The following is a 22,710-nucleotide window of genomic DNA, read 5'->3' as shown; positions in this document are numbered from 1 at the left end:
ACTTGCAGGGACCCTTTTGCATTATCTTACTGGGGGTTTTGATAAACAGGCAAGTGCTTCCCAGGGTGACGAGAAATCCATTGAGAAACCAAGAGGGGTTGCTCAGTAAATAGCATCCTACTGGGGCATTATGATATGCCAGATATGATTAATTCCAGCCCACGAGAAGCAGCGACGAAAAGTAGCGCAGCAATAAAATAGAGCAACAAAGAATGTGAGCCAGTGCAGAACCACTTTTCCTGTTGCCAACGTTCCTCATTTGAACCTCTAGTATGATCAGAAATTCTGGAAATTTTAGTCCAGGTCACCTAGACTGGAGGGCACCAGGTTGGAGAATGTTGCTGAAAACAACCAAAGATCATATCAAATCTGATGTTATTGTCCGAGCCTATTGGAAGGTCAACACAGTTTTAGAAATGAACGTGCAGCTATTGCCAGAGGTATTTGGATTCTGTATAGCTGATTGAAACTCAGGAACAAGAGGGTTAGCGTGATGTAGTGTTTGTGGATGGGGACTTGTGGAAACACAGATACAAGTCTCCATAAGGCCAGCAGGGCCCAGTCATTCTCTCTGACAATGTGACCTTTTTTACAGGGTAATTAACAAAGTTAAATGGTAGAAAACAACACAGACTGCCTTTGAACTCAAGGAAAGAGGGACGGAGGTAAACAAGGAAAGATCAAGCTACATGAGTACAAGTAGAATACATTTTGCAAAAGGTACCTGAATAGTATGATCAATTTTCCCCCCCCCAGTGTAATTGCAAAGCTTATTTAATAACATGTCTTTAAATAAGCACACATTATTTTCTGTGTTCTCATCTGATTCAGGGATGGTCAGAATTTCAGTAGACATGACTTGAAATGCAGCGCTTTTAATTCAATATACAGGATCGACCTCAAAGGAAGACAAAGTTTCCCCCTCCCACATAATTTGCCTGTAAAATGAGAGGTCATATTAAAGTAATGTCAACTAATATTTTTCCCTGTCTGATCTTCCTCTTGATGGATGGGAGGGAGGGGATCATTTTAATTTAGGGTCAGCCTCCTTGTGGCTACATATATTAATTAGCCTGCAGAACTCACTAGCCCATAATATGGTCCTATCCAGAAGCATTAGTTACTTTCTGTGACTTTTAACAAATACGCCGAGACTGCATCTCAAGAGAGCCTTCCTATTCCCGTACAGATGAAGAGATAAGGTGTCCTGTGATTGACCTGCATTTTTAAATTAACATCTGAAAGAGAGACTGTTTAGATAAGGTAGCTCCTTCTATTTACTGTTATAAATGGTGAGATAACAAACTTTCTGCAGTAAACCCTGATAAGTAGTTATTTCCCTCTTTTGTCATAGCAGGTGCCCAGTGCCTGCTACCGTAGAAAATGTAGCCTTCCCTTCCTGGAGAGGCGCGTGCACCTCTCCAAACTGCCACCGTCCCGTTCAGAGGTCTGCCACGCTCGTCAAACATGAACGAACGCATCAGGTCTCCAAACGGGACGGTGGCGGTTTGGAGAGGTGCGCGCGCACTCTCCAAACTGCCGCCATCCCGTTTGCACAGCTGCCGCGTTCGTCCATGTTTGACGAGTGCGGCAGGTCTCCCAACGGGCGGCGGCGGTTTGGAGAGTGCACGCGCACCTCTCCAAACTGCCGCCGTCCCGTTTGCGCAGCTGCCACGTTCGTCCATCTTTGACGAGCGCGGCAGGTCTCTGAACGGGACGGCGGCGGTTTGGAGAGGCGCGCGCGCACTCTCCAAACTGCCGCCGTCCAATTTGCACAGCTGCCGCGTTCGTCCATATTTGACGAGCGCGGCAGGTCTCCGAACGGGATGGCGTCGGTTTGCAGAGGTGCACGCGCACCTCTCCAAACCGCCACCATCCCGTTTGGAGGTCTGCCGCGCTTGCCAAACATGAACGAACGCGGCAGGTCTCCAAATGGGACGGCGGCGGTTTGGAGAGGTGCGCACACACTCTCCAAACTGCTACCTTCCTCTTTGCACAGCTGCTGCGTTCGTTCGTGTTTCAAACGCAGAGGAATGCAGCAGCTCTGCAAACGGGGCGGCGGCGGTTTAGAGAGCTGCGCAGCTCCCCAAACCTCCGCCTCCACATTTGAAGAGCTGCTGCATTCATCAAACGCAGAGGTTTGGAGGTCCCGGGAGAGGGGGAGGGCGCTCGGGTGGCTCCGGCGGTGCCCGGGCTGAAGGCGCCGCCACAACCTAGTGCCCGTCACCTGCGAGTCCGTCTCTCCCCACCCCCCCGCGTAACCTGGCAGCACTGGGCAGCGACAGGTGCGTGCAGCTCAGGATGCGGTGCGGGCGTAGGGGGTGGTATATTTTTTGCTTGTTTTGCGCGTGCGCGCCCACAAGCGCGCGCACATTTTGCGGCTCCCACTTTTTTGTGTGTATGACGGAACCGGTTCCGAGTGGCTCTTTTGCTGTTTCGGGTTGCTGACCCCTGAGCTAGCCATAACAATGTAGAGGTGTGGGGACTCAAGGAAGTGTTCTGATAAGCTTTTGGCGAGCTGAGAGGCTGGAGCGAAAAGCCCTTGTTTTGTGCTAATTGGGGAATGTGATTTATGACAGCTCTTGTGGAGTGGGAATTGCAATTTGTTACTTTGTGTGTGGGAGGAGGGAATCTCATTCTTGGATTCAACTATGTAAGTGCTGATACTTTGTTTCCTACTAAAATGTTCTTTAAGGAAGAAATCTTCCCTTGAAGTTCTTTTAATTGGTTTAATTTATCGGGTGACACCCCATTTGAAACAAAAATCCTGGATTAGATGAAATTTTGGTTTGAGGCAGCGGGACCCTGTGCATTCCACTCGTCTGCGACCCAGTTTCAAGTCCTAGCCACCCTACGCAAGGCAAGAAAATAAATGTGGATCCATATCTGAAGAGCCATAGGTTGTACATGTCAATGGTAATGGGTTACTGTAGTTGCAGTGGTGGGATTCAGCCGGTTCACATCACTTCGGCAGAACCGGTAGCTAATTTTTTGTTGCCCAAGCCCAGAATGGACTTCCGGAAGCGGCATCCACCCAGAGAACCGGTTGTTCACGTATTTGAATCCCACCACTGCTTAGTTGGGCCACTGAGCTCATCTAGCCTATGGAAGTTTTCTTACGTATTGTATGCGATCATTGGACGTTTCACTTTACGAGAACTGCAATTTGCCTCTCTGTTTTCTGTTCTGGGGAAATGTGATGATAAGATTATGTGGTTCAGATTAACTGGAAATAATGTACCAGTAGTATGTCTCATAACAATAGTTGTATAAGTAAGGGAAAGGAGAATGAAAGCTGGCCGGATACTTCCTCTCTGCTGGCTGGGATCCTTGGTTTTGCTTCCCCAAATTTTTGGATTCTCTTCCTGTTTACTGTCTCTCTCCACCGAGCTGTTACAAGCAGATGTGGGAAGGATAGCTTTGTTTATCAGACTGTCCTGGTCAGGAAGCAGACTTGAGTGATCTCTGCAGAGGCAAATGCTGAGAGACAAGGAAGTGTGGGTGGGCAGAATCTGTGGGCTCCTAAGCTAGCATGCAAGTCATGAAGGATACCAACATTTGACCTGTTTCTTTATATGTTATGAAGAAGGTCTGCAAACTCCCTTCCTGCCCTTTTCAAAGCAACCCCGAAGGATTACGAGAAGCTAGATGGATCAAGGCATATGTCCCATGAGAAGCCTTTTATTGCACTTATTCAATTTTGTGGAGTGTCCGCAATTGGGAAAGAAGACTTTTTTTAAAAAAAACATGTTGAAGGAATATACATGGATAAGAACCTTTGGGAGTGTGTTTACAGAAAGGAGTAGTTCAAGAATCGTGCTCTAGTGATTTTTGCCAATTAGTTAAGGTGGTAGCTTGGGAAAATCCAACATTCATTTCTGGCAATAAAACAACCTTCCCCAACATGGACATCCATACTGTATATACTGATCTGTCATTCCCAGAAACAGGAGCCAGCCAGTCAGCCAACTTGCCAATGGGATTCTGGGAATTGTAGTCCAATAGATTTAGAATACATGTGAGGGAATGCTGCAATGGAGCAAAGGTGGATCCTTGATGAAACTTTATTTTTCAGTATGGCAAAAGGACCACTTGCCTGACCCACATTTGCTGATTATGACTGAAGATGAGTGGAATAAAGATAAGGTAGTTAGCAACTGACCAAGTCTTTTTCAGGTATTATGGTGTAGTAGATGTCAGGCAGTAACAAATTTGTGATGGAAAAACTTTTGGTCAGGAATCAGCACCCATGACATAAGCTTTGAAGGGACCAAACACTGCAACGGTGAGACTATGATGCAGAGGAAATAGCCAAGTGTCCAGTATACGAGCGGAGTCAAAACTTTTTTCTTCTACAGTATATGTGTTTTAGGAAATAGGGATATTTCTTTTTTAGCTATGGTAAACTGATTGGAGGCTTACCCTAGGGGTGCTTTCTCTCTCAAAAATAGTGAACAGGAATCGCAGAAGAATGAAGGCCCAATCTTATGAATGAATGGGTTGCAAGTCAAGTTGCTAACTACAGATCTATCAAGGACCTGCCACAATTGCCACATTTTGTTCTCAAGCATTCATTCTTTCCCTTCGAATTGGGTGCTTCAAATTTGCTAGGAAAAATCGGGTATTTTCTTTTATTCCTTTGGAAAATAATGTTTAAGGGGAAATGGCTGTGACTGTGCAAACTGCTTATTTTCCTTTTTATTACAGAAAAGCAGAAGCGTTTCAACACACTTTTTTCTCCCTTTGGCCTTCAAGCTGCTTTGCCAGGAGAAAGACATTCTGAAAGGAATGAAAAGGCCACTTGAATTTAACCCATCTTTTTTACACATCAAGCACATAATAGAATAGAATAGAATAGAATAGAATAGAATAGAATAGAATAGAATAGAATAGAATAGAATAGAATAGAATAGAATAGAATAGAATAGAATAGAATAGAATAGAATAGAATAAAGTAGTGTAGTGTAGAGGAATAGAATAGAATAGAATAGAATAGAATAGAATAGAATAGAATAGAATAGAATAGAATAGAATAGAATAGAATAGAATAGAATAGAATAGAATAGAATAGAATAGAATAGAATAGGATAGGATAGGATAGGATAGGATAACAGAGTTGGGAGGGACCTTGGAGGTCTTCTAGTCCAACTCCCTGCTCAGGCAGGAAACCCTATACCATTTCAGAGAAATGGTTGTCCAATCTCTTCTTTAAAAACTTTCAGTGTTGGAGCATCTGCATCTCATTCTGCTAAAAAGAAGCTGGTGGTCTCTCAGACCTTTCATTTGTTTCTGGCTAGGTCTAAGCTGGGTTTTTTTCTTCCCTTTTTGAAACAACCAGGGTATTTCCAGAGTCTCCCTCCCCTCTTCTTGAAAGAGCCACTGTCCCAACCCACTTGGCCCCTGTTCATCTCTGTTCAGTAAACGTTTCTATGATATAAATGATAAATGTTTTTTTGACAAGCAAAAATAGCCAGTGGTTGAATTTTGAAATCTGCCTTTGTATATTCTAGCTCTAGCACATATGTTCATTCCCCCCCCCCACCCCAGTGGTGGCCTTAAATGGTTTCTGTGGGTTTTCCCCCTCTGTCTTTGCTGGGTGCTGTTAAGCTGCTCTCTCACACAGCTGCTCTCAGTAACTCAAAAGCTCTTGCTCGTAGTTGTTCCTGCAAAGTAACATAACTTTTGCAGATCCCTTGTGAAATACTATTTTAGCTGAGTTTAAGGAAGAAGCAAGGGATGTCGTTAGCAAACGAGAGATGGACCGGGCCCTGGGTAACTATATTGTATCCTTCTGGGGTTGAAAGGGGCAAAATCTGAAGCTGTTTATGGATATTGAGTCTCTTCTCAATAGCTCATGGAAGAATTTATTCAAATCCAGCGGGTTCACATGCATGGCCCCATCATCAGGTAAGAAGTGGCTTCCTGCAGTTACACTTTTTTCTTTGACTAAGTCCTGTCTTCTGAACTTTAACTGGAGTTTATATGACCAAGTGTTTTGCTGCTATTGAGCTTAGATTGGGCCCATTGTTCTAGGATAGCATTTTGCATCCATTATGAATAGATATAATACATTAATGAAATGGGTTGTAATACACGCAAGCTTAAATGGTAATAAAGCAAAATTGTTTTGTCTTTGAAGTGCTTCAAGATTCTTGGTTAAAGTTACTTCATAAAAGTCATGCATATCTAAGGCACTTAAAAGAGTGCTTTGGTAGCTAGGAGACTTAATTGCTTTTAGAGATATTGACCATAGTTTTATGGATCCTATTTTCTTGCTACAAATTACTATGACCTATACCCATTTCTCCAACTTGGCTTCCTTTAAGTACAAATCCTATCAGATTTATTGGCGTGATGGGAATGTAAGCTGAATATGTTTAGAACATACCATGTTAGACAGGCATATATTTGAGCAGCTGCCACAAAAAATAGGGACCAACCTATTCTCCAAGGCACCGGAAGCAATGGATGGAAACTAACCAAGGGGAGAAGCAACCTAGAACTAAGGAGAAATTTCCTGATAGTTAGAACAATTAATCAGTGGAAAAACTTGCCTGCAGAAGTTGTGAATGCTCCAACACTGGAGGTTTTAAGAAGAGACTGGACAACCATTTGTCTGAAATGGTATAAGCAGGGGTTGGACTAGAAGACCTCCAAGGTCCTTTCCACCTCTCTCTTTCTCTGTTATATGATGGTCTACTTATCCAACCTATGTCACTGTTCAGAATGAAAGGACAAGAGAAGATGCCATCTTTTTATGTTTTAGGAAGGAGAAGAAGAAACCGGTAATCATAGTTGTGGGAAATGGGGAAGAACAGGGCTTGAGAAGTCACGGAGAGCAATTATGAAATCCCAACAGAGGTAAACTCAGAATCAAACAAAAAGCCCACCATCCCTCATATTAGCCTTGGATTTGGGGATACCAGAAGCACAACTTTTCAGCCTGAAGGTCATACTTTCATGTGATGCTTTCTCCTTCAAGGACTTAAAGGGCAAGCCCCTAGGGACATCATCAGTTGGGCAGGGCAGACAATTTAGAGCTTTTGTTTTGTTTTGCAAAGCAAATAGAGCAGGCATGTCAAACTGCTGGCCCGCGGGCCAGATGCATCATCCTAAAACTGCGCCCACCCCATTGTTGGCCATGGGGAAAAAGTCGCGATACGTCGTGCAATGTCACTTGATGTCGCGAGTTTGACATGCCTGAAATAGAGGGAGGCGATAAATGAAAAACTGGTTACTGTATGTTTTATGCAGGTGTAATCTCTTTTTCAATTTGCTGGAGTAATTGGCTGGGAATTACCATTTTCATTTAAATTTTGACAGTGCAGTCTTGGGATTGGGCACTGCAAACTGGGAACTGGGTGGCATGTGCAACATTTAGGCAATGCTAATCCTAATTTAAGAGAATTGCAGTACAGCAAAGCAAGCTTAGACTCCTAAGGTTTGATATTAAAAAAATTCTTTTTAAGATATTGAAAAAAATTGCTTGTTACTTTCCCAACAAACTAACTTTGCTTTCCCACTAGAATATAGTATTTCTTAGGGAGTCAACTATAAATGTCCTATTTATTTTTGATAACAGAATCCCTATAGGTGCTTGGCAGCTGCCTGTTAAGAATTTCTAATGACAAATCTGTCCCATTCATCAGTGTCACTGAAAATGCCAGCTTACACTTTTATTCCTGTGGGCAGAGATTGGCTGTCATTGAAGACAAAGGCAAAAACTTCATTGTCTGCGGCATTTGTGCATTTTAAAAAACTTTTTTGCAATCTCCCTAGGAAGGACACCAAATTAATATTGGGACTGGGAATTGTACAAAAAGCTGAGATATTCTAGTCATTTGGGAAGTTTCATTTCCCATCAATCATGCCAGCATGATCAGTGGTGATGGAGCTATAGACCATCAAGATCTGTAAGGTCCTCATTGCTTTATTGCTTCAGAAGAAGATTGTGCACTCATGTTGACTTAAAGGCCACAGTAGGTTCATTTTTGGGCACTTCCGTGAGTTTTAAGGGTGCTTTAAGCCTATCATCTCTCTCTCTCTCTGTCTCTCTCTCTGTCTCTCTCTCTTTCTCTCTCTCTCTCATCTCCATCACCTATCTCTATCTCTATCTCCGTCATCTATCTCCATCTCTATCTCCATCATCTATCTGTATCTCTCTATCTCTATTTCTATCTATCTCATCGTATTTATCCTGCCATTATTTTTTTTAAACTCAAGGGAATGTTGGGACCAACTCCTCCCATCTCCTTCCCTCCCCTGCCCCCATAACAACCGTGTGAGATGGGTTGAGCAGAGAGAAGGTGACTGGCCCAAATTGTTCCTTAATTCTCCTCCCAAATTCACAGAAATGCAAAATGCATTATTCCCATGTTCACTGAAAGAGTTGGATGAGTACAGGAAGGACCTGAAAATTTGCCCGCGACTTTCACTTTAAGAGAATGCATACTATATATTCTTATTTATGTATTTGTTTGTAACATGTTTTTGAGAAAGAAATAGGAAAATTATAGAATATCAAACAACCGGAAAAGAAATACATGAAAAATTACAAGTATTTGCAATAGTTGTAAATTTAGTGATAAGATCAGAAGCATTGAAAACTAGGGGGAGAGGGTACATATACTGTATGCTTTTACATGAAATTAGGTAATGGATCTAATTTTTTTTTTACAAGGAGCATTTGAAATAGTAAAATATCAGTGCAATGTAATTATTTCATCAGATAAATTAAAAGAAATTAATTAAATTTGACAGCAAATGTCTAATAAAGTGTCAAAAGGACTTACTGCAGGAATGATTGACAGGCAGATCTATATGCAAGTGAGTCCTGTTAAGTCAAGTGAGCTTACTGATGAGTAAGCTTGCACAGGACTGTAATCATCCTTTCCTAATCGCAAATCACGAAATACTTCAAAGAAATGGAATGTTGTAAAATGTTATACATGTGAATTGCTTCATAATTTCTTGCCTCCTGCTCAAGATAAAAATATTCTGAAATGAACTGCGGGGACACTGTTAACTCTTTGCCCTCAGGCTCAGTCTATTTTGTTACATTTCTTCAAAAGAAGTGTGAGTTGGTGTAGAACTAAAGTTCATGCATAAATTTGCTTTAGGTTCTTGGAGCTTTGTCAAAAGGTTATGATGGCTTTGCAAAAAAAAAAGCAAGCTAATTTTACGAGTGCAGTGATTTCAGTCATTGCTGGGCTGTTTCATTAGCTATATATATTCACATAACTTCAGCAGTGGAGCAGCAGAATTCTCCAGAAAAACAAATACATAATATGCCTAACTATAGCATGGGGGCAGACAAATTTTGATTCTAGATATTATTGTCCATGCTAATTGAGGATGATGGCATTTACGGTCTACAGCATTCAGAAGCGCTGGGTTGCTCTATTGTTTTTATTTTATTTTATTTTATATTGATTTATAGGTGCCTTTCCCTGTCTTAGAGGGACGTGGTGGCTCAGTGGGTTAGGACGCTGAGCTTGTCAATTAGAAGGTCGGCAGTTTGGCGGGTCGAATCCCAGGTGCCGCGTAACAGAGTGAGCGCCTGTTACTCGTCCCAGCTTCTGCCAACCTAGTAGTTCAAAAGCACATAAAAATGCAAGTAGAAAAATAGGGACCACTACGGTGGGAAGGTAACAGCGTTCCGCGCGCCTTTGGCGTCTAGTCATGCCGGCCACATGACCACGGAGACGTCCTCGGACAAGCGCTGGCTCTTCGGCTTTGAAACGGAGATGAGCACCGGCCCCTAGAGTCGGAGACAACTAGCACGCATGTTTGGGGGAACCTTTACCTTTTACCTTTACCTTTTCCCTGTCTTGGTTCTCTAGATGTACATTAGCTGACAAATCTCATTATCCTAGGTAAATATGCCCAGTGACCAGGGGCAATGGATGTTGTAGTCCAGCAATATTTAGGTACTCCGTGGAAGTCAGGGAAGGTTTCTCTAAGACCTAGTGAAAAGAGACCAGTGCCTTGAAGTCTGCTTGCCCCTTCTCAGCTTGGCTAAGGTTTCACATTTTGCCTGTTTAGGATTTCAGCAAAAGACATCATCAAACAACATGTCAAAAAAGAGTTCTGGAACACGTCATTTCAAAGTGTGTAATTGGACGTGTGCAAACAGAAAACCAGTTGTCAAAGAGACGGTTGGCTTTCGCTCTGGTCCCCTGGATTCTGCCTTTAAGATCCTTCCTCCTTTTTCGAGAAAGGGCCCAAATGTCTCAGTTCTTTCCTTGTTCCTGATTTAAATGAATTCCCAGCAGGGTGGGAATTTTCTTTCCACACTAAAATAAAATAAATAAGAGCACCAATCAGGATTTTTTAAATAGGGTTTTTTAAACAATTGTAGATAGTTTTGTGGTTTTGTCAGCCCTTCCAAGTAAACCAGGCAGGAAGCATGACTAGATGAGCTAATTCTATTTTATTGTAAGGCTACATTAACTGAATCTTGCAAGTCTGAAAAGGACAGACTTCCCACTGCCACTTTTAAGTGCTTGATCCATAGATAGATAGATAGATAGATAGATAGATAGATAGATAGATAGATAGATAGATAGATAGATAGATAGATAGATAGATAGATAGATAGACAGACAGACAGACAGACAGACAGACAGACAGACAGATAGATAGACAGACAGACAGACAGGCACACACACACACACACACACACACACCATTAACCTACTAGGAACTTCTGCCTCTTTTGTCTGATTGTTTCCTAGGCAGTATCTTTTTTTTTAATTAATCCCATTTATATCCCACCCTTCTCCGAGGACTCAGGGTGGCTTACAATCTAAAGCACAATGTGCTTAGCAATAGCCTTCATTCTATGTATATGCCTGCTTATTAGGGCTTTTGCCCCCCCCCCAAGCGGCATTTTTACAAAGTCAGCTTAATTGCCCCCAACAATCTGGGTCCTCATTTTACCTACCTCGGAAGGATGGAAGGCTGAGTCAACCTTGAGCCTGGTGGGACACGAACCTGCACTAATTGCAGGCAGCTGGTGTTACTTAAGGAGGCATTAGCCCACTGCTCCACCAAGGCTCTCTTCCCTTGTCCCCCAAGGTCATCCACACTTTCCATTACAGGTTTGGGATTTCTGTAGGCATGAATTGTTGCTTGAAACTTTATCCTGTGGAAAACTGAATGGAGTAGGGAATCAGCTCTAAGAAGAGAAAAGCTGAGAGGCCGCATCTTGTAAACTTGTTGACCTCAGCTCTCTGGTAGAACATTATAGCTGATCAACTCGTGACTGGGGCCCACATGAAGAGACTGCTACCAAAGGATGACAAATTCACGGACCCTGGTGGGCGTGGGGAGGAATGAGCTGCTCATTGTGAACACAAAGCAAACACTCTTTTCTTATGGCAAGCATGTTTGCTGGATCAGTGCTCAGAGCCAGCTTTCAGTAGTTACCTAGTAACACGACGGGGAGGGAATATGAATCACCATGGCAACCTTTCAAATATGGGACTTAGTAAGGCATGTGGGGTCACCTTCCCATCTTTCTCCGTATTCAGCATCCCTAGGAACGGACAGATCCTTGTTTAGTGGGTGGAAAGGAGATATAGACAACAAAGCCAGACACTTAACAGAGTATATGGCTTTGTTTTCAATCAATCAATGGAACCCTTCTGTCTTTTAGTCTCGGGATGCTGCCAAAATTCCCTGGGAGCAGGAGAGAAGCCTGGACATATCTATTTGGTTCTGATCCATTTTTTTTGGGGGGGGGAGGATGTCAGTGTTTGCCCAATTCCCCATTTTTATCCTTTTTTCTCCTGTAGACTGAGGTTCCAGGTTGCTTTCTTTTATTAACGAAGGCAATGATACTTGATGTGGATTCCAGGGCTGTTTTAAAGTAATGAACAAAAGGGCCAGTGTTATCAGCCCCTCAGTTTAACAATAGCTACTCAGTGGTCTGTCTTTTTTTTGTATCTTTAAGTGATGATCAGCTAAATTTGCCCAAGATACTTAATGGTTATTAATACATCTAGTCCAGCACTGATTCTCCTAAAAAGGCCAACTGAGCAATTCTCTCATGGGCAGGTCAGAAGGACCTCCCACTTTTGTTTCCTGTCATTATCAAGTAATAAAAAGAAAAATTGTCTTGTTGTTAATGCCAGCTTCTATTCATAGATTCAATAAATCTATTTCATGTTTTCAAGATGTGACACTAGATTTTTATTATATAATAAATGTCGTTACTTGTTGCTTTGGAATATTCTGCCTAATGCATCAAGGCTGAAATCTTGTACATTCCTATTTAAGAGTAAGCCTCATTAAACACAGTGGGATTTACTTTGGAAGTGATATGATGAGGTATTTTGCGGTAGCAACCCCAAATATGCCATCTTCTAGATAAAATTGAGACTGCCACTTCCAGAATCCCCTTTCGCTGTCTTCTCAATTTGGCAAAACCGAAATCTGGTTTGGCATCCTGAGAATTGTAGTCTCAGCATATTTGGAGAGACCAGATGGGGATGACCAGGTTAGAAGATGTTTTCTGTTCTTTCCCAAGCCAATTAAATGGTGGAAGGGAATTATTTAAAGAAGCCCAGACCTCTGTTTGCCAGCTCTGTTCTAATAAGTTTTGAAAATGGAACAGAACAGGACCAAGGGGAGGGTATACACATGTAGTGCTAATGGCGGGCTGGCCAAAAAAAAAAGTTCTCCCTTTGGGAGAGGCCCTTAGGCACTGGCTCAGAATGTGGATGATTGCTCCATTCTCTGTCTCCTAAACCAGGGGTAGGCAACCTTGGCTCTTTTATGACTTGTGGACTTCAACTCCCAGAATTCCTGGCTCAGGAATTCTGGGAGTTGAAGTCCACGAGTCATAAAAGAGCCAAGGTTGCCTACCCATGTCCTAGACCTAGTCCTTTGACCCAGGAGAGAGATGTTGCTAAAGAGAGCTCTACACAATCCACCTTGTGCTGTTTAGTGCCCAAAACACAAACAGACACAACATATATTCAACTGCCCTGATTAGACCCTTCCACAAACCCATAGAAACAACATGTCTCTACACATCCTGATTAGACCGTTGGAGAAAGTTAATGCATACAAAGAAATGCTGATGGAACACTTGGAGAAGGATAAGAATACCTGCATTGCCAAGCAACGCATATGCACACATGCTGATTAACTCCCCGGGGGGCAGGGGAGATGCATACTTACAGTCAAGGACATGCAAATACAAAAGAGGAGAGTAGACGCAGGCGCAAACACATAGATATCCTCCAATGGGCAACGTATTGATGGATATAGAGCCAGTTTGATGTCATGATGAAGAAAGATGATGGCCTAGAAACCAGGAGACTCTTCAGTGTGTAAGCCATCTGAATTATTTTTGGATCTGTCATTCTCAGGTCAACCCACTTCACAGGGTTGTTGTTAGGAGGAAGAAAGGCTATTAGGTAGGTTTGCCAGCTTATATATAAAAAAGGCAGGATAAAATGCAAGACATGAGATGGATTGGAAATAATTCAAGGCACTGCAAGCTTTCTTTACTTTGCGCTTTTCTGCCTTCTTTCATTGCTTCTACTAGGATGGTGGGTGCTCCAGGTGTAGTCTCTACTATAAATTGGGTTACTTGCAACTTCCTTGTATTCTTATAGGCTAATCTTTCCCTGTGCAAAAGAACTGTATGGCCAGTTCCCTGGATTCAATTTATGCAAGTACATCATTCTTCCTCAGGATTGATAGTAATGAAATTCAAACTTCGTGACGAAGTCACTTAGATGAGATGGGCGGCTGTACAAATTGAAATGATGATAATAATGCATACAAAGCCAGAATTGAGAAGATAGCAATAGATAGCAAATGCCGCCTCGGCAAAGAAGCTGAAACATTAGTGGACCTTCTAGTTAACTGCGGCAAGAAGATTGTACAGGCTGACTATAAACAATGACATGACAAAGTAGCAGCAATGGGGTGTTGGCAAGAAATGCCCTTTGCCTGCAAGCAAAAACTAGAGGGGCCCAGAAAAGAAACTCAACACTTCTACTCCTAGTTGGACTCACTGCAAACTTCTCTTATTATTAGAAAGTATGGGGATTATAAGTCGCGGCATGTTTTACACAAGATTTGTAAGATTACAACAAAACCCAGCGTAAGGCCATTCCCTGTATTATGGGTTCTTAGTGAAGCTTTTGGAATGTATAAAAAGCATGATAAAATTTAACAGCAAAAATAGTGGACTGCTGTAGATTTGACTCAGAAGTACGGCAAAGACGCACAACAGCCCAGTATTGGTTTTATCCCAGTAATCCTGGAATAAAGTGTGGCTGCTTTAATATAATTTAATGTCTTAATGCATTTGCACTCCTATGTTTCCTGCAGCATCTCTTCCAAACCAAATCCAGCACATTGCCCAGTTCTATTAATAATTGCAGTTCTGGGATGTTATTAACAGCACAATCTTGTACACGCCTATTAAAAAGAATTCCCGTCGAAATTCCACTGTAGAAGCAATGGATAACCAGGTACCCACTAGTGGGTTTTGGCCTCCTCCCATCAGCACTAGTGGCAAGAGATTGCAGCCGATAGAGTTGCAAACATCTGAAAGGCATCTGTGTTGCCAGGGCCAGTTTTAACCTTGGTAAAGACTCTAAACTATAGAAAGCTGCAGACTTTGTTTGGCAGGTGCTAACAGAGACGAACAGAGGCTCTGTGTAGCAACTGAACTTGACAAGATGGATAAAAAATCTTTGATGGGGTGGAGAACAGAAAGTTCAAATGCAGAAACAAAGCATATCCTAATGAGAGTCCAGTCATCTGTATAGAACAGGGCTTCCCAACCAGGGGTGCTTGCACCCCTTGGGGGGTGCGAGATGATATTCCAGGGGGGCGCTAAAACTTGGGTTTTCAAAATGATAGTGTATATGCATAATTTGTTGCCATTATTTCAAACTTTTGTAAGGGGTGCGAGAATATATCAGAAGCGTTCTAGGGGTGCGGGGTATAGAAAAGGTTGGGAACCAATGGTATATAGAAGGACTTAATTTATGGAGACTTAATAAGTAAGAAAAAAAATCTGAAATTTTGAGAGGCATTCCTTTATGCTTAAGGAAGCACTGGAACTCCCAGTCTTCTGGTTCCTAGGCTAGAAACTAATTTTTTTAAAAAATATATATAGTTCCATATTCCTGAATGATTGCATTTAAAGCTGGTTCCTGACAGGTGAACAACACCACAGGTAGTCCTTGACTTACGACCATTTTACAATCTTACTTGCCACCGTTGTTCACGGCTGTGAACAACTTTCAAGTACCTCTTGACAAGGGTAAGGCCTAGAAAATGATGGTTCTTGATGCTTTTGAGGGTTGCTAAGATTTTTCTGAAATTTAGTCTACCCCTCCTGTATTTTCATGGAATTGGTGTGGTTGCAGAAGCCAGATTATATATCCTTGGTGGGGAGATGTGAGGCCATTATATGATATGTTGAGAAATGCTGTTCTGTAGAAGCTCTTTTTTTTTTTTTTTGCATTGGTCACAATGCGAGAAATGCCTTATAAACTGATTTGGTGAGGTTAAGGATATCTGAATATGGTCCTAAGCAGAAGTTGAATGCTTAGTGCTGCTGCTCAGTAGAATTTACTGGCTGGAAAAGGGAGGAGGACCTGGGTGGTCCGTGCATTGGGAGACATCTTCCTCCTCAATGGAGCACGTCTCAGACACTCGTCTCCTTGACTTTGCCCTTGCTGTCAGTTCTGAAGCACTTTAAACACTTGCTGTGTTTTTCGTCCCCTTTGGCAGCATCACGGCTTGCCTTCCACCTTCCTAGGCTAATTGAAAAGATAGCAAACCCAGATTGCAGCCTTGCTGTGTAAATTGCCCAGGATGGGAGGCTGACTTGACAGCCAGCAGGGGAGATGCTTTAGCCAATGAATCAATCACGAGTCTGTGAAGCCGGAAAATGCTGCTGTGGCTGATGTGGCCCAAGCCACCTCACCCAGTCTGCCCAAGGCAATTATTACTCACCTAAAAATACAGACCGTGAATGCATAATGCAAAAATACAGCCTGCATTTTGATGCCCTAATCCCAGTTGTCAGCAGCATCAATCTGCTTTGGAAACAGAACTAAAGAATAAATGATCTCATAGCCTTAATGATGATTACCTATGGAGTCTCTAGAGTGCTAAGTGCGGAAGCAAAAATAATAATAATAATCATGTAAGTTGCATTTTTAGATAATAGGCAAAATTCAGAAGTCTTGGATGTGTTTAGTAAAGTAAAACTTAGCTTCCTTCTGGATTCAACCCCCCCCTCCAGATTTCTTTATATAATTTTAGGTGAAAATTTGCTCTTGTCCTCCAGAGATGTTCTTACCAATAAGGGACCTTTATTTATTTGTACTTCATTTCATTTCTTCCAAGTCATTCAAAGTAGAGTTTGTGGTTTTACTTGCCATTTGATTCTCACTCTATCAACATTGAAAGAAATGAATGAGAGATTGGTCAGCTAGAGGAGAGGTCCCCAACCTTTTGGGCATCAGAGACCGGTTTCATGGAGAGAGGTTTTTCCGTGGACCAGAGCGGGTGTGGTTTTGTGTGCTGCCTACATCCCGCGGATGGGTCTTTGCTTGTTTGTGTGGACCGCTTAAATGTTTGCCCACTCCCCACTTACTGGATTTTGCACCTCACTTGGATGATGAACCCAAAGATGCTTTCTCATGAGGCCACTGGACTTTCTTGTTTTTCTTTGAAGACTTTTCGCTTCTCATCCAAGAACAAATGTGAAAAAATGTCTTCAAAGAAAAACAAGAAAGTCCAGCTGCCTTGTGAAAAAGCATCTCTGGGATAACTATGACCTGGATGAGAGAGAATCTCCATAGACATTTGGATGATGAACCTTAAGCTTACAGTGAAGAAGGAGGCAAATCCTCTAGTCCTAAATGTTGCTTGTCTCTGGTAGTGTTTCAAACTAGCCCTATGTGGACTTGTTGAAATACCCATTGCTTCTCTCTTTTATCCCTGTCTAATGTTCTCCCAGTGTTTGGGTTTGTGTGCAACAAAGATGATTACAGGTCTGGAGGCTAAAACATATAAGAAATGGTTGCTGGAATTGGGTATGTCTAGTTTAACGAAGAGAAGGACTAGGGGTGACATGATAGCAGTGTTCCAATATCTCAGGGGCTGCCACAAAGAAGAGATAGTCAAGCTGTTCTCCAAAGCACCTGAAGGCAGGATAAGAAGCAATGGATGGAAACTAATCAAGGAGAGAAGCAACCTAGAACTAAGGAGAAACTTCCTGACAGTTAGAACAATTAACCAGTGGAACAACCTGCCTCCAGAAGTGGTGAATGCTCCAACACTGGAAGTTTTTAAGAAGTGATTGGACGGCCATTTGTCTGAAATGGTATAGGGTTTCCTGCCTGAACAGGGGGTTGGACTAGATGACCTCCCTTCCAACTTTACTATTATGATTATGATATGTACATGAGTAGAAGATCTGGCACACTAACATGAGCTTTTTTTTGGAGGAAGTCTGGGATGTTAAAAACAAAAGCAAAACATAATGTGTTGGAAACAACTTCAAAATACGGTCAGTGCCTCTCAAGATTCTTTTTTTTTAAAAAAAATAAATAAATAATGTTATTGATTTATCAAAGTATAAAATACAAACAGAAATAAAAAAAGTAATAGAGAATTAGAAAAGAGGGAAGGTAAAAGAAAAAGAAGATGGTGTGTAGGAAAAGAAAGCAAGAAAAGAAAAAGGCTCTCCGGCTCTCTTTAACACGGTAGAAGATAACATTAATCCCAGCTTTTTTGCTTTTACACAACGATACGTACAAACCATTTCTATAACAATACGGCTGTCTGATTAACAAAAACAAAATCAAGTTTTCATTTTCTTTTTCATTGCAAGCACAAAATCTGGAAGCAATTTCAAGACAGCAGCTAGCTTACATGTATTGTCATCCTTGGATAAAAGGATCAGTTTAACCAGCTCTACTTTACATTGCTGTGGGGGACAATATATACCTCTGTTGACTCATTAATCTTTATTCAGATCCATATTAAAAGAATCCTCAATAAGGATTCATTAAAAAAAAGTGCCTCCCAGGATTCAAAGGCTAAGCTTTCGCAGTTTTATTAGAGAGAAAAAAAGCAAAACAACAGTGAAATAAACTCATCTTAGGACAGACATGTCAAACACAAGGCCGGGGGGCCGGATCCGGCCCGCAAAGTGGTTTCATGTGGCCCACGAAGCCATCCTGGAAACAGTGAGGGAACGGCCCCCACTGCCTTGGCCCTGGCCCAGAGACCCTCCTTCTGCCAGAGACCCTCAGATCTGTCCCACTCCTGCCCAGGCCCCCATAGGCACCCTTGATGCCAACGATGTAGAGCTGGCCACGCCCACCCAGTAGGCCATACGCACTCTAGCCACGCCCACCCAGTAGGCCACGCCCACCCTGGCCATACCCACCCGGCCCCCTGAGGGCAACTGCAATGCTGATGCGGCCCTCAGTGAAATTGAGTTTGACATCCCTGCCTTACACCTTCTCTCCTCCACCCCAGGAAGTTAATAGTGACAGGGTGAAATAGAACAATATACAGCAGAGTCCATTTCTTCACCTAGCTCAGACATGTCAAACACAAGGCCCGGGGGCCAGATCCGCCCCGCGAAGCCATCCTGGAAACAGTGAGGGAATGGCCCCCACTGCCTTGGCCCTGGCCCAGAGACCCTCCTTCTGCCAGAGACCCTCAGATCTGTCCCACTCCTGCCCAGGCCCCCATAGGCACCCTTGATGCCAACAATGTAGAGCTGGCCACGCCCACCCAGTAGGCCATACGCACTCTAGCCACGCCCACCCAGTAGGCCACGCCCACCCTGGCCATACCCACCCGGCCCCCTGAGGGCAACTGCAATGCTGATGCAGCCCTCAATGAAATTGAGTTTGACACCCCTGTCTTAGGACAATTAAGGTCCAGACTGAAGCTAATATGTGGACCCACACTCACTCAGTATTAATGCAAAGTCACTTTCTGGCTGTTGTGGTTACAGTAGTGAGGATGAAGATGAAATTGCCCTCCTTTGTGATGAAGAGCATAATACTGCTGGATGATTTACTATTACTGTTTACTGCTTTACTCATTGATGCATCCATTTCCTACAGTTGGCAGAGTGAGGGACTGTGCTGGATTAAACTGTTAGCTCCAGGAAGAGGGATTTTATATGCTCTTTCTTTCATTCTTCCTGTATAGAAAAACAAACAAACCCTAGCATGTAGTGGGTGGAAGGTTTAGTCTAGCCACCTCCTTCATAAGGAGTTTTTAATTTGTTCTTTCTCCCAATACTCATTAGGCATCAAGCATGGAACCATTTATCTACATGGAGCCTCAAGTAACACACACACACACACACACACACACACAAGTCCAAGAAAGTTCTCCCTCTTTACCCTGGATGGACAATTAAAAGGTAAAGGTAAAGGTTCCCCCGCACATGCGTGCTAGTCGTTTCCGACTCTAGGGGCCGGTGCTCATCTCCGTTTCAAAGCCGAAGAGCCAGCGCTTGTCCGAGGACGTCTCCGTGGTCATGTGGCCGGCATGACTAGACGCCAAAGGAGCACGGAACGCTGTTACCTTCCCACCGGAGTGGTCCCTATTTTTCTACTTGCATTTTTACGTGCTTTCGAACTGCTAGGTTGGCAGTTGGATGGACAATTACCTTCTGCCTTTTGCACTGAAAGTTGCCATCAGTTTGATGTGATAATGGTCCCACTTCACCAAAGACGTTTTTGGACATCTATAGGTCGATTCATTCCAAGATACTCCTCTTGTGTTACTTTCATCTTTAAAGGTTCATCTGCTTTCCATAATTGTGCTTACATAATCCAAAAGGGCAAGGAGGGTTCTTGTAATGTCTTGTATGGCTTGTATTGCTTTGACAGCCTTGACCCACTGGGTTTCCACTGGGCTGCAATTTATGTGCTGTCATGCCGTTGATCTGCCAGCCCCTCTGCGCTCTCTTTGACCGGCTTCCATCTAGATACCTGTAATGGATGCGATTGTGTGCCTTGAACAAGATTGCAACTTTTAATCTTTTTTTAATTAGATTTTTTTTAAATACGGAATATAAAAAATGTGGAATATTTTTAATATGGAAGATTTTTTTAATATGCAAACTATATAGTTTAGTTTATAGTTTATTTGATTTATATACCGCCCTTCTCCTTGGTGGGACTCAGGGCGGTTCACAGGGCATACATAAGAAACACTATACAAAAATTAAAAAGAATTAAATCCATGCCCAATTAAAACAGAAGTACAGATTAAAAACAATTAAAAGCCCATAATCCCCCATCAGGCCAGACCAGCTAATTCGAACAGATGGGTCTTCAGGCCCCGACGGAAAGTTCGAAGGTCTGGTGCCATCCGGAGCTCCACCGGCAATTGATTCCATAAAGCCGGAGCCCCCACAGAGAAGGCCCTCCCCCTGGGGGCCACCAGTCGACATTCCCTGACTGGCGGCACCCTGAGGAGGCCCTCTCTGTGGGAACGCACAGGGCGGAGGGGAGTCGATGCCGGCAGCAGGTGGTCCCTGAGGTAACCCGGACCCATGCCATGTAGGGCCTTAAAGATCGTGACCAACACCTTGAACCTCACCCGAAAGACAACTGGTAACCAATGCAGCTCGCGGAGCAAAGGTGTAACATGGGAGTACCGGGAAACTCCCAAGACAACTCTCGCGGCCGCATTCTGTACCAGTTGGAGCCTCCGAGTGGTCTTCAAGGGAAGCCCCATGTAGAGAGCATTACAGTAGTCAAGGCGAGAGGTCACGAGCGCATGAGTGACTGTACACAGGGCATCCCGGTTCAGATAGGGCCGCAACTGGCGCACCAGGCGAACCTGGGCGAAAGCCCCCCTAGTCACGGCCACTATATGCTCTTCCAAAGTAAGCCGTGAATCTAGAAGGACTCCCAAGTTGCGAGCCCTATCCACGGGGGGTAAGAGCTCACCCCCCATAGAAAGAGATGGAACATTTGGAATGTCCCGGGATGCCGGAATGCACAGCCACTCAGTCTTGTCAGGGTTGAGCTGAAGTCTGTTCCTCCCCATCCAGACCCGAACCGCCTCCAGGCAACGGGACATCACGGCGAGGGCATCACTGGGGTGGTTTGGGGTCGAAAAGAAAAGTTGGGTATCATCGGCATACTGATGATACCCAACTCCAAAACCACGAATGATCTCACCCAGCGGTTTCATATAGATGTTGAACAGGAGAGGCGAGAGAACCGACCCCTGAGGAACTCCACAAACGAGAGACCTAGGGGCCGATCTCTGCCCCCCTGCCAACACCGACTCCGAGCGTCCCAGGAGATAGGAGGAGAACCACTGAAGAACTGTGCCTCCCACTCCCAATCCCCTGAGACGCCGCAGCAAGATACCATGGTCGATGGTATCGAAAGCCGCTGAGAGGTCTAATAGGACTAGGACAGAGGAATGTCCCCTATCCCGCGCCCTCCAGAGATCATTCACCAGAGCGACCAATGCCGTCTCCGTGCTGTACCCGGGCCTGAAACCCGATTGGTAGGGGTCCAGATAATCCGCTTCATCCAGGACCAGAGGGAGCTGATGCGCCACCACACTCTCAACAACCTTCGCAAGAAAGCGAAGGTTGGAGACTGGACGAAAGTTGTTCAAAACGGCTGGGTCCAGGGCAGGCTTCTTGAGGAGAGGTCTCACCACCGCCTCCTTCAAGACGGTGGGGAAATAACCCTCACTCAAAGAAGCAGATATAACCGCCTGGAGCCAGCCTCGTGTCCTCTCCCTAGCTGCATAAACCAGCCAGGAAGGGCACGGGTCCAACAAACATGTGGAGGAGCTCAGCCTCCCCATAATCCTGTCCACTTCATCAGGGGTCACAGAATCAAACTCTTCCCAGATAACATTGACAAGACCGCCCGTGTCCTGATCGCCTGACTCTGCCCAGCTGGAGTCCAAACCGGTCCGAATCCGAGCGATTTTATCCGACAGATGATGACTAAATTCCTCGGCACGACCTTGCAAGGGATCCTCCCTCACCTCCTGATTGAGAAGTGAGCGAGTCACCCTAAACAAGGCGGCCGGGCGATTATCTGCGGACGCGATGAGGGTGGAGAAGTAATTACACCTCGCCACCCTCATCGCTGCGAGATAAGACCTAATATAGGTTCTTAACCGCAACCGGTCGGGTTCGGATCGGCTAGACCTCCAGCAGCTCTCTAGGCCCCGTTTCCGGCGCTTCATCTCCCGGAGCTCCGCGGAAAACCATGGAGCTCGCTGGGATCTGCGCCGGGTCAGGGGCCGCAAGGGTACAACCCGGTCAAGTGCCTCAGTGGCTGCCCTTCCCCAGGCTTCCACTAAGGCATCAGCCGAGCTGTGAGCAGTGGAGGCAGGTGGGGACCCCAGCGCCGCTTGGAATCTATCAGGATCCATTAAGCGTCTGGGGCGGTACCATCTAATTGGCTCCGTACCCCCACGGCGGGGGGTGGCAAAGCGGAAGACCAGCCGCAGGAGATGATGATCGGTCCATGACAGGGGCATAATAAATGGAGAGCCCCCACCTAGATCATCCAACCACCGTCTAGATAAAAAAATCAGGTCAAGGGTGTGGCCTCCCTCATGAGTTGGCTCTGAAATTACTTGCGTCAGGTCCATGGCCGCCATGGAAGCCATGAACTCCCGAGCTAGCTCAGATGAACCTCCCAG

General features: G+C 44.2%; 1 protein-coding gene across 1 annotated transcript in view; it reads left to right on the top strand.

The window, feature by feature from the left end:
* The first annotated feature begins 5,862 nt into the window (after positions 1-5,862).
* The window catches only part of PDE1B (phosphodiesterase 1B), a 61,211-nt gene continuing 44,363 nt past the window's right edge, over positions 5,863-22,710 (top strand). Inside the window, exon 1 of the mRNA XM_081316956.1 lies at positions 5,863-5,907. Within this exon, the coding sequence (XP_081173082.1) occupies positions 5,888-5,907 (20 nt within the window). The 5' untranslated portion in view covers positions 5,863-5,887. The remainder of the gene's footprint in view (positions 5,908-22,710) is intronic.

Source organism: Vipera berus (assembly GCF_964194415.1).
Source record: "Vipera berus genome assembly, chromosome: 2".
Lineage (NCBI taxonomy): Eukaryota > Metazoa > Chordata > Lepidosauria > Squamata > Viperidae > Vipera > Vipera berus.
This window is presented reverse-complemented; position numbering and strand designations above follow the sequence as displayed.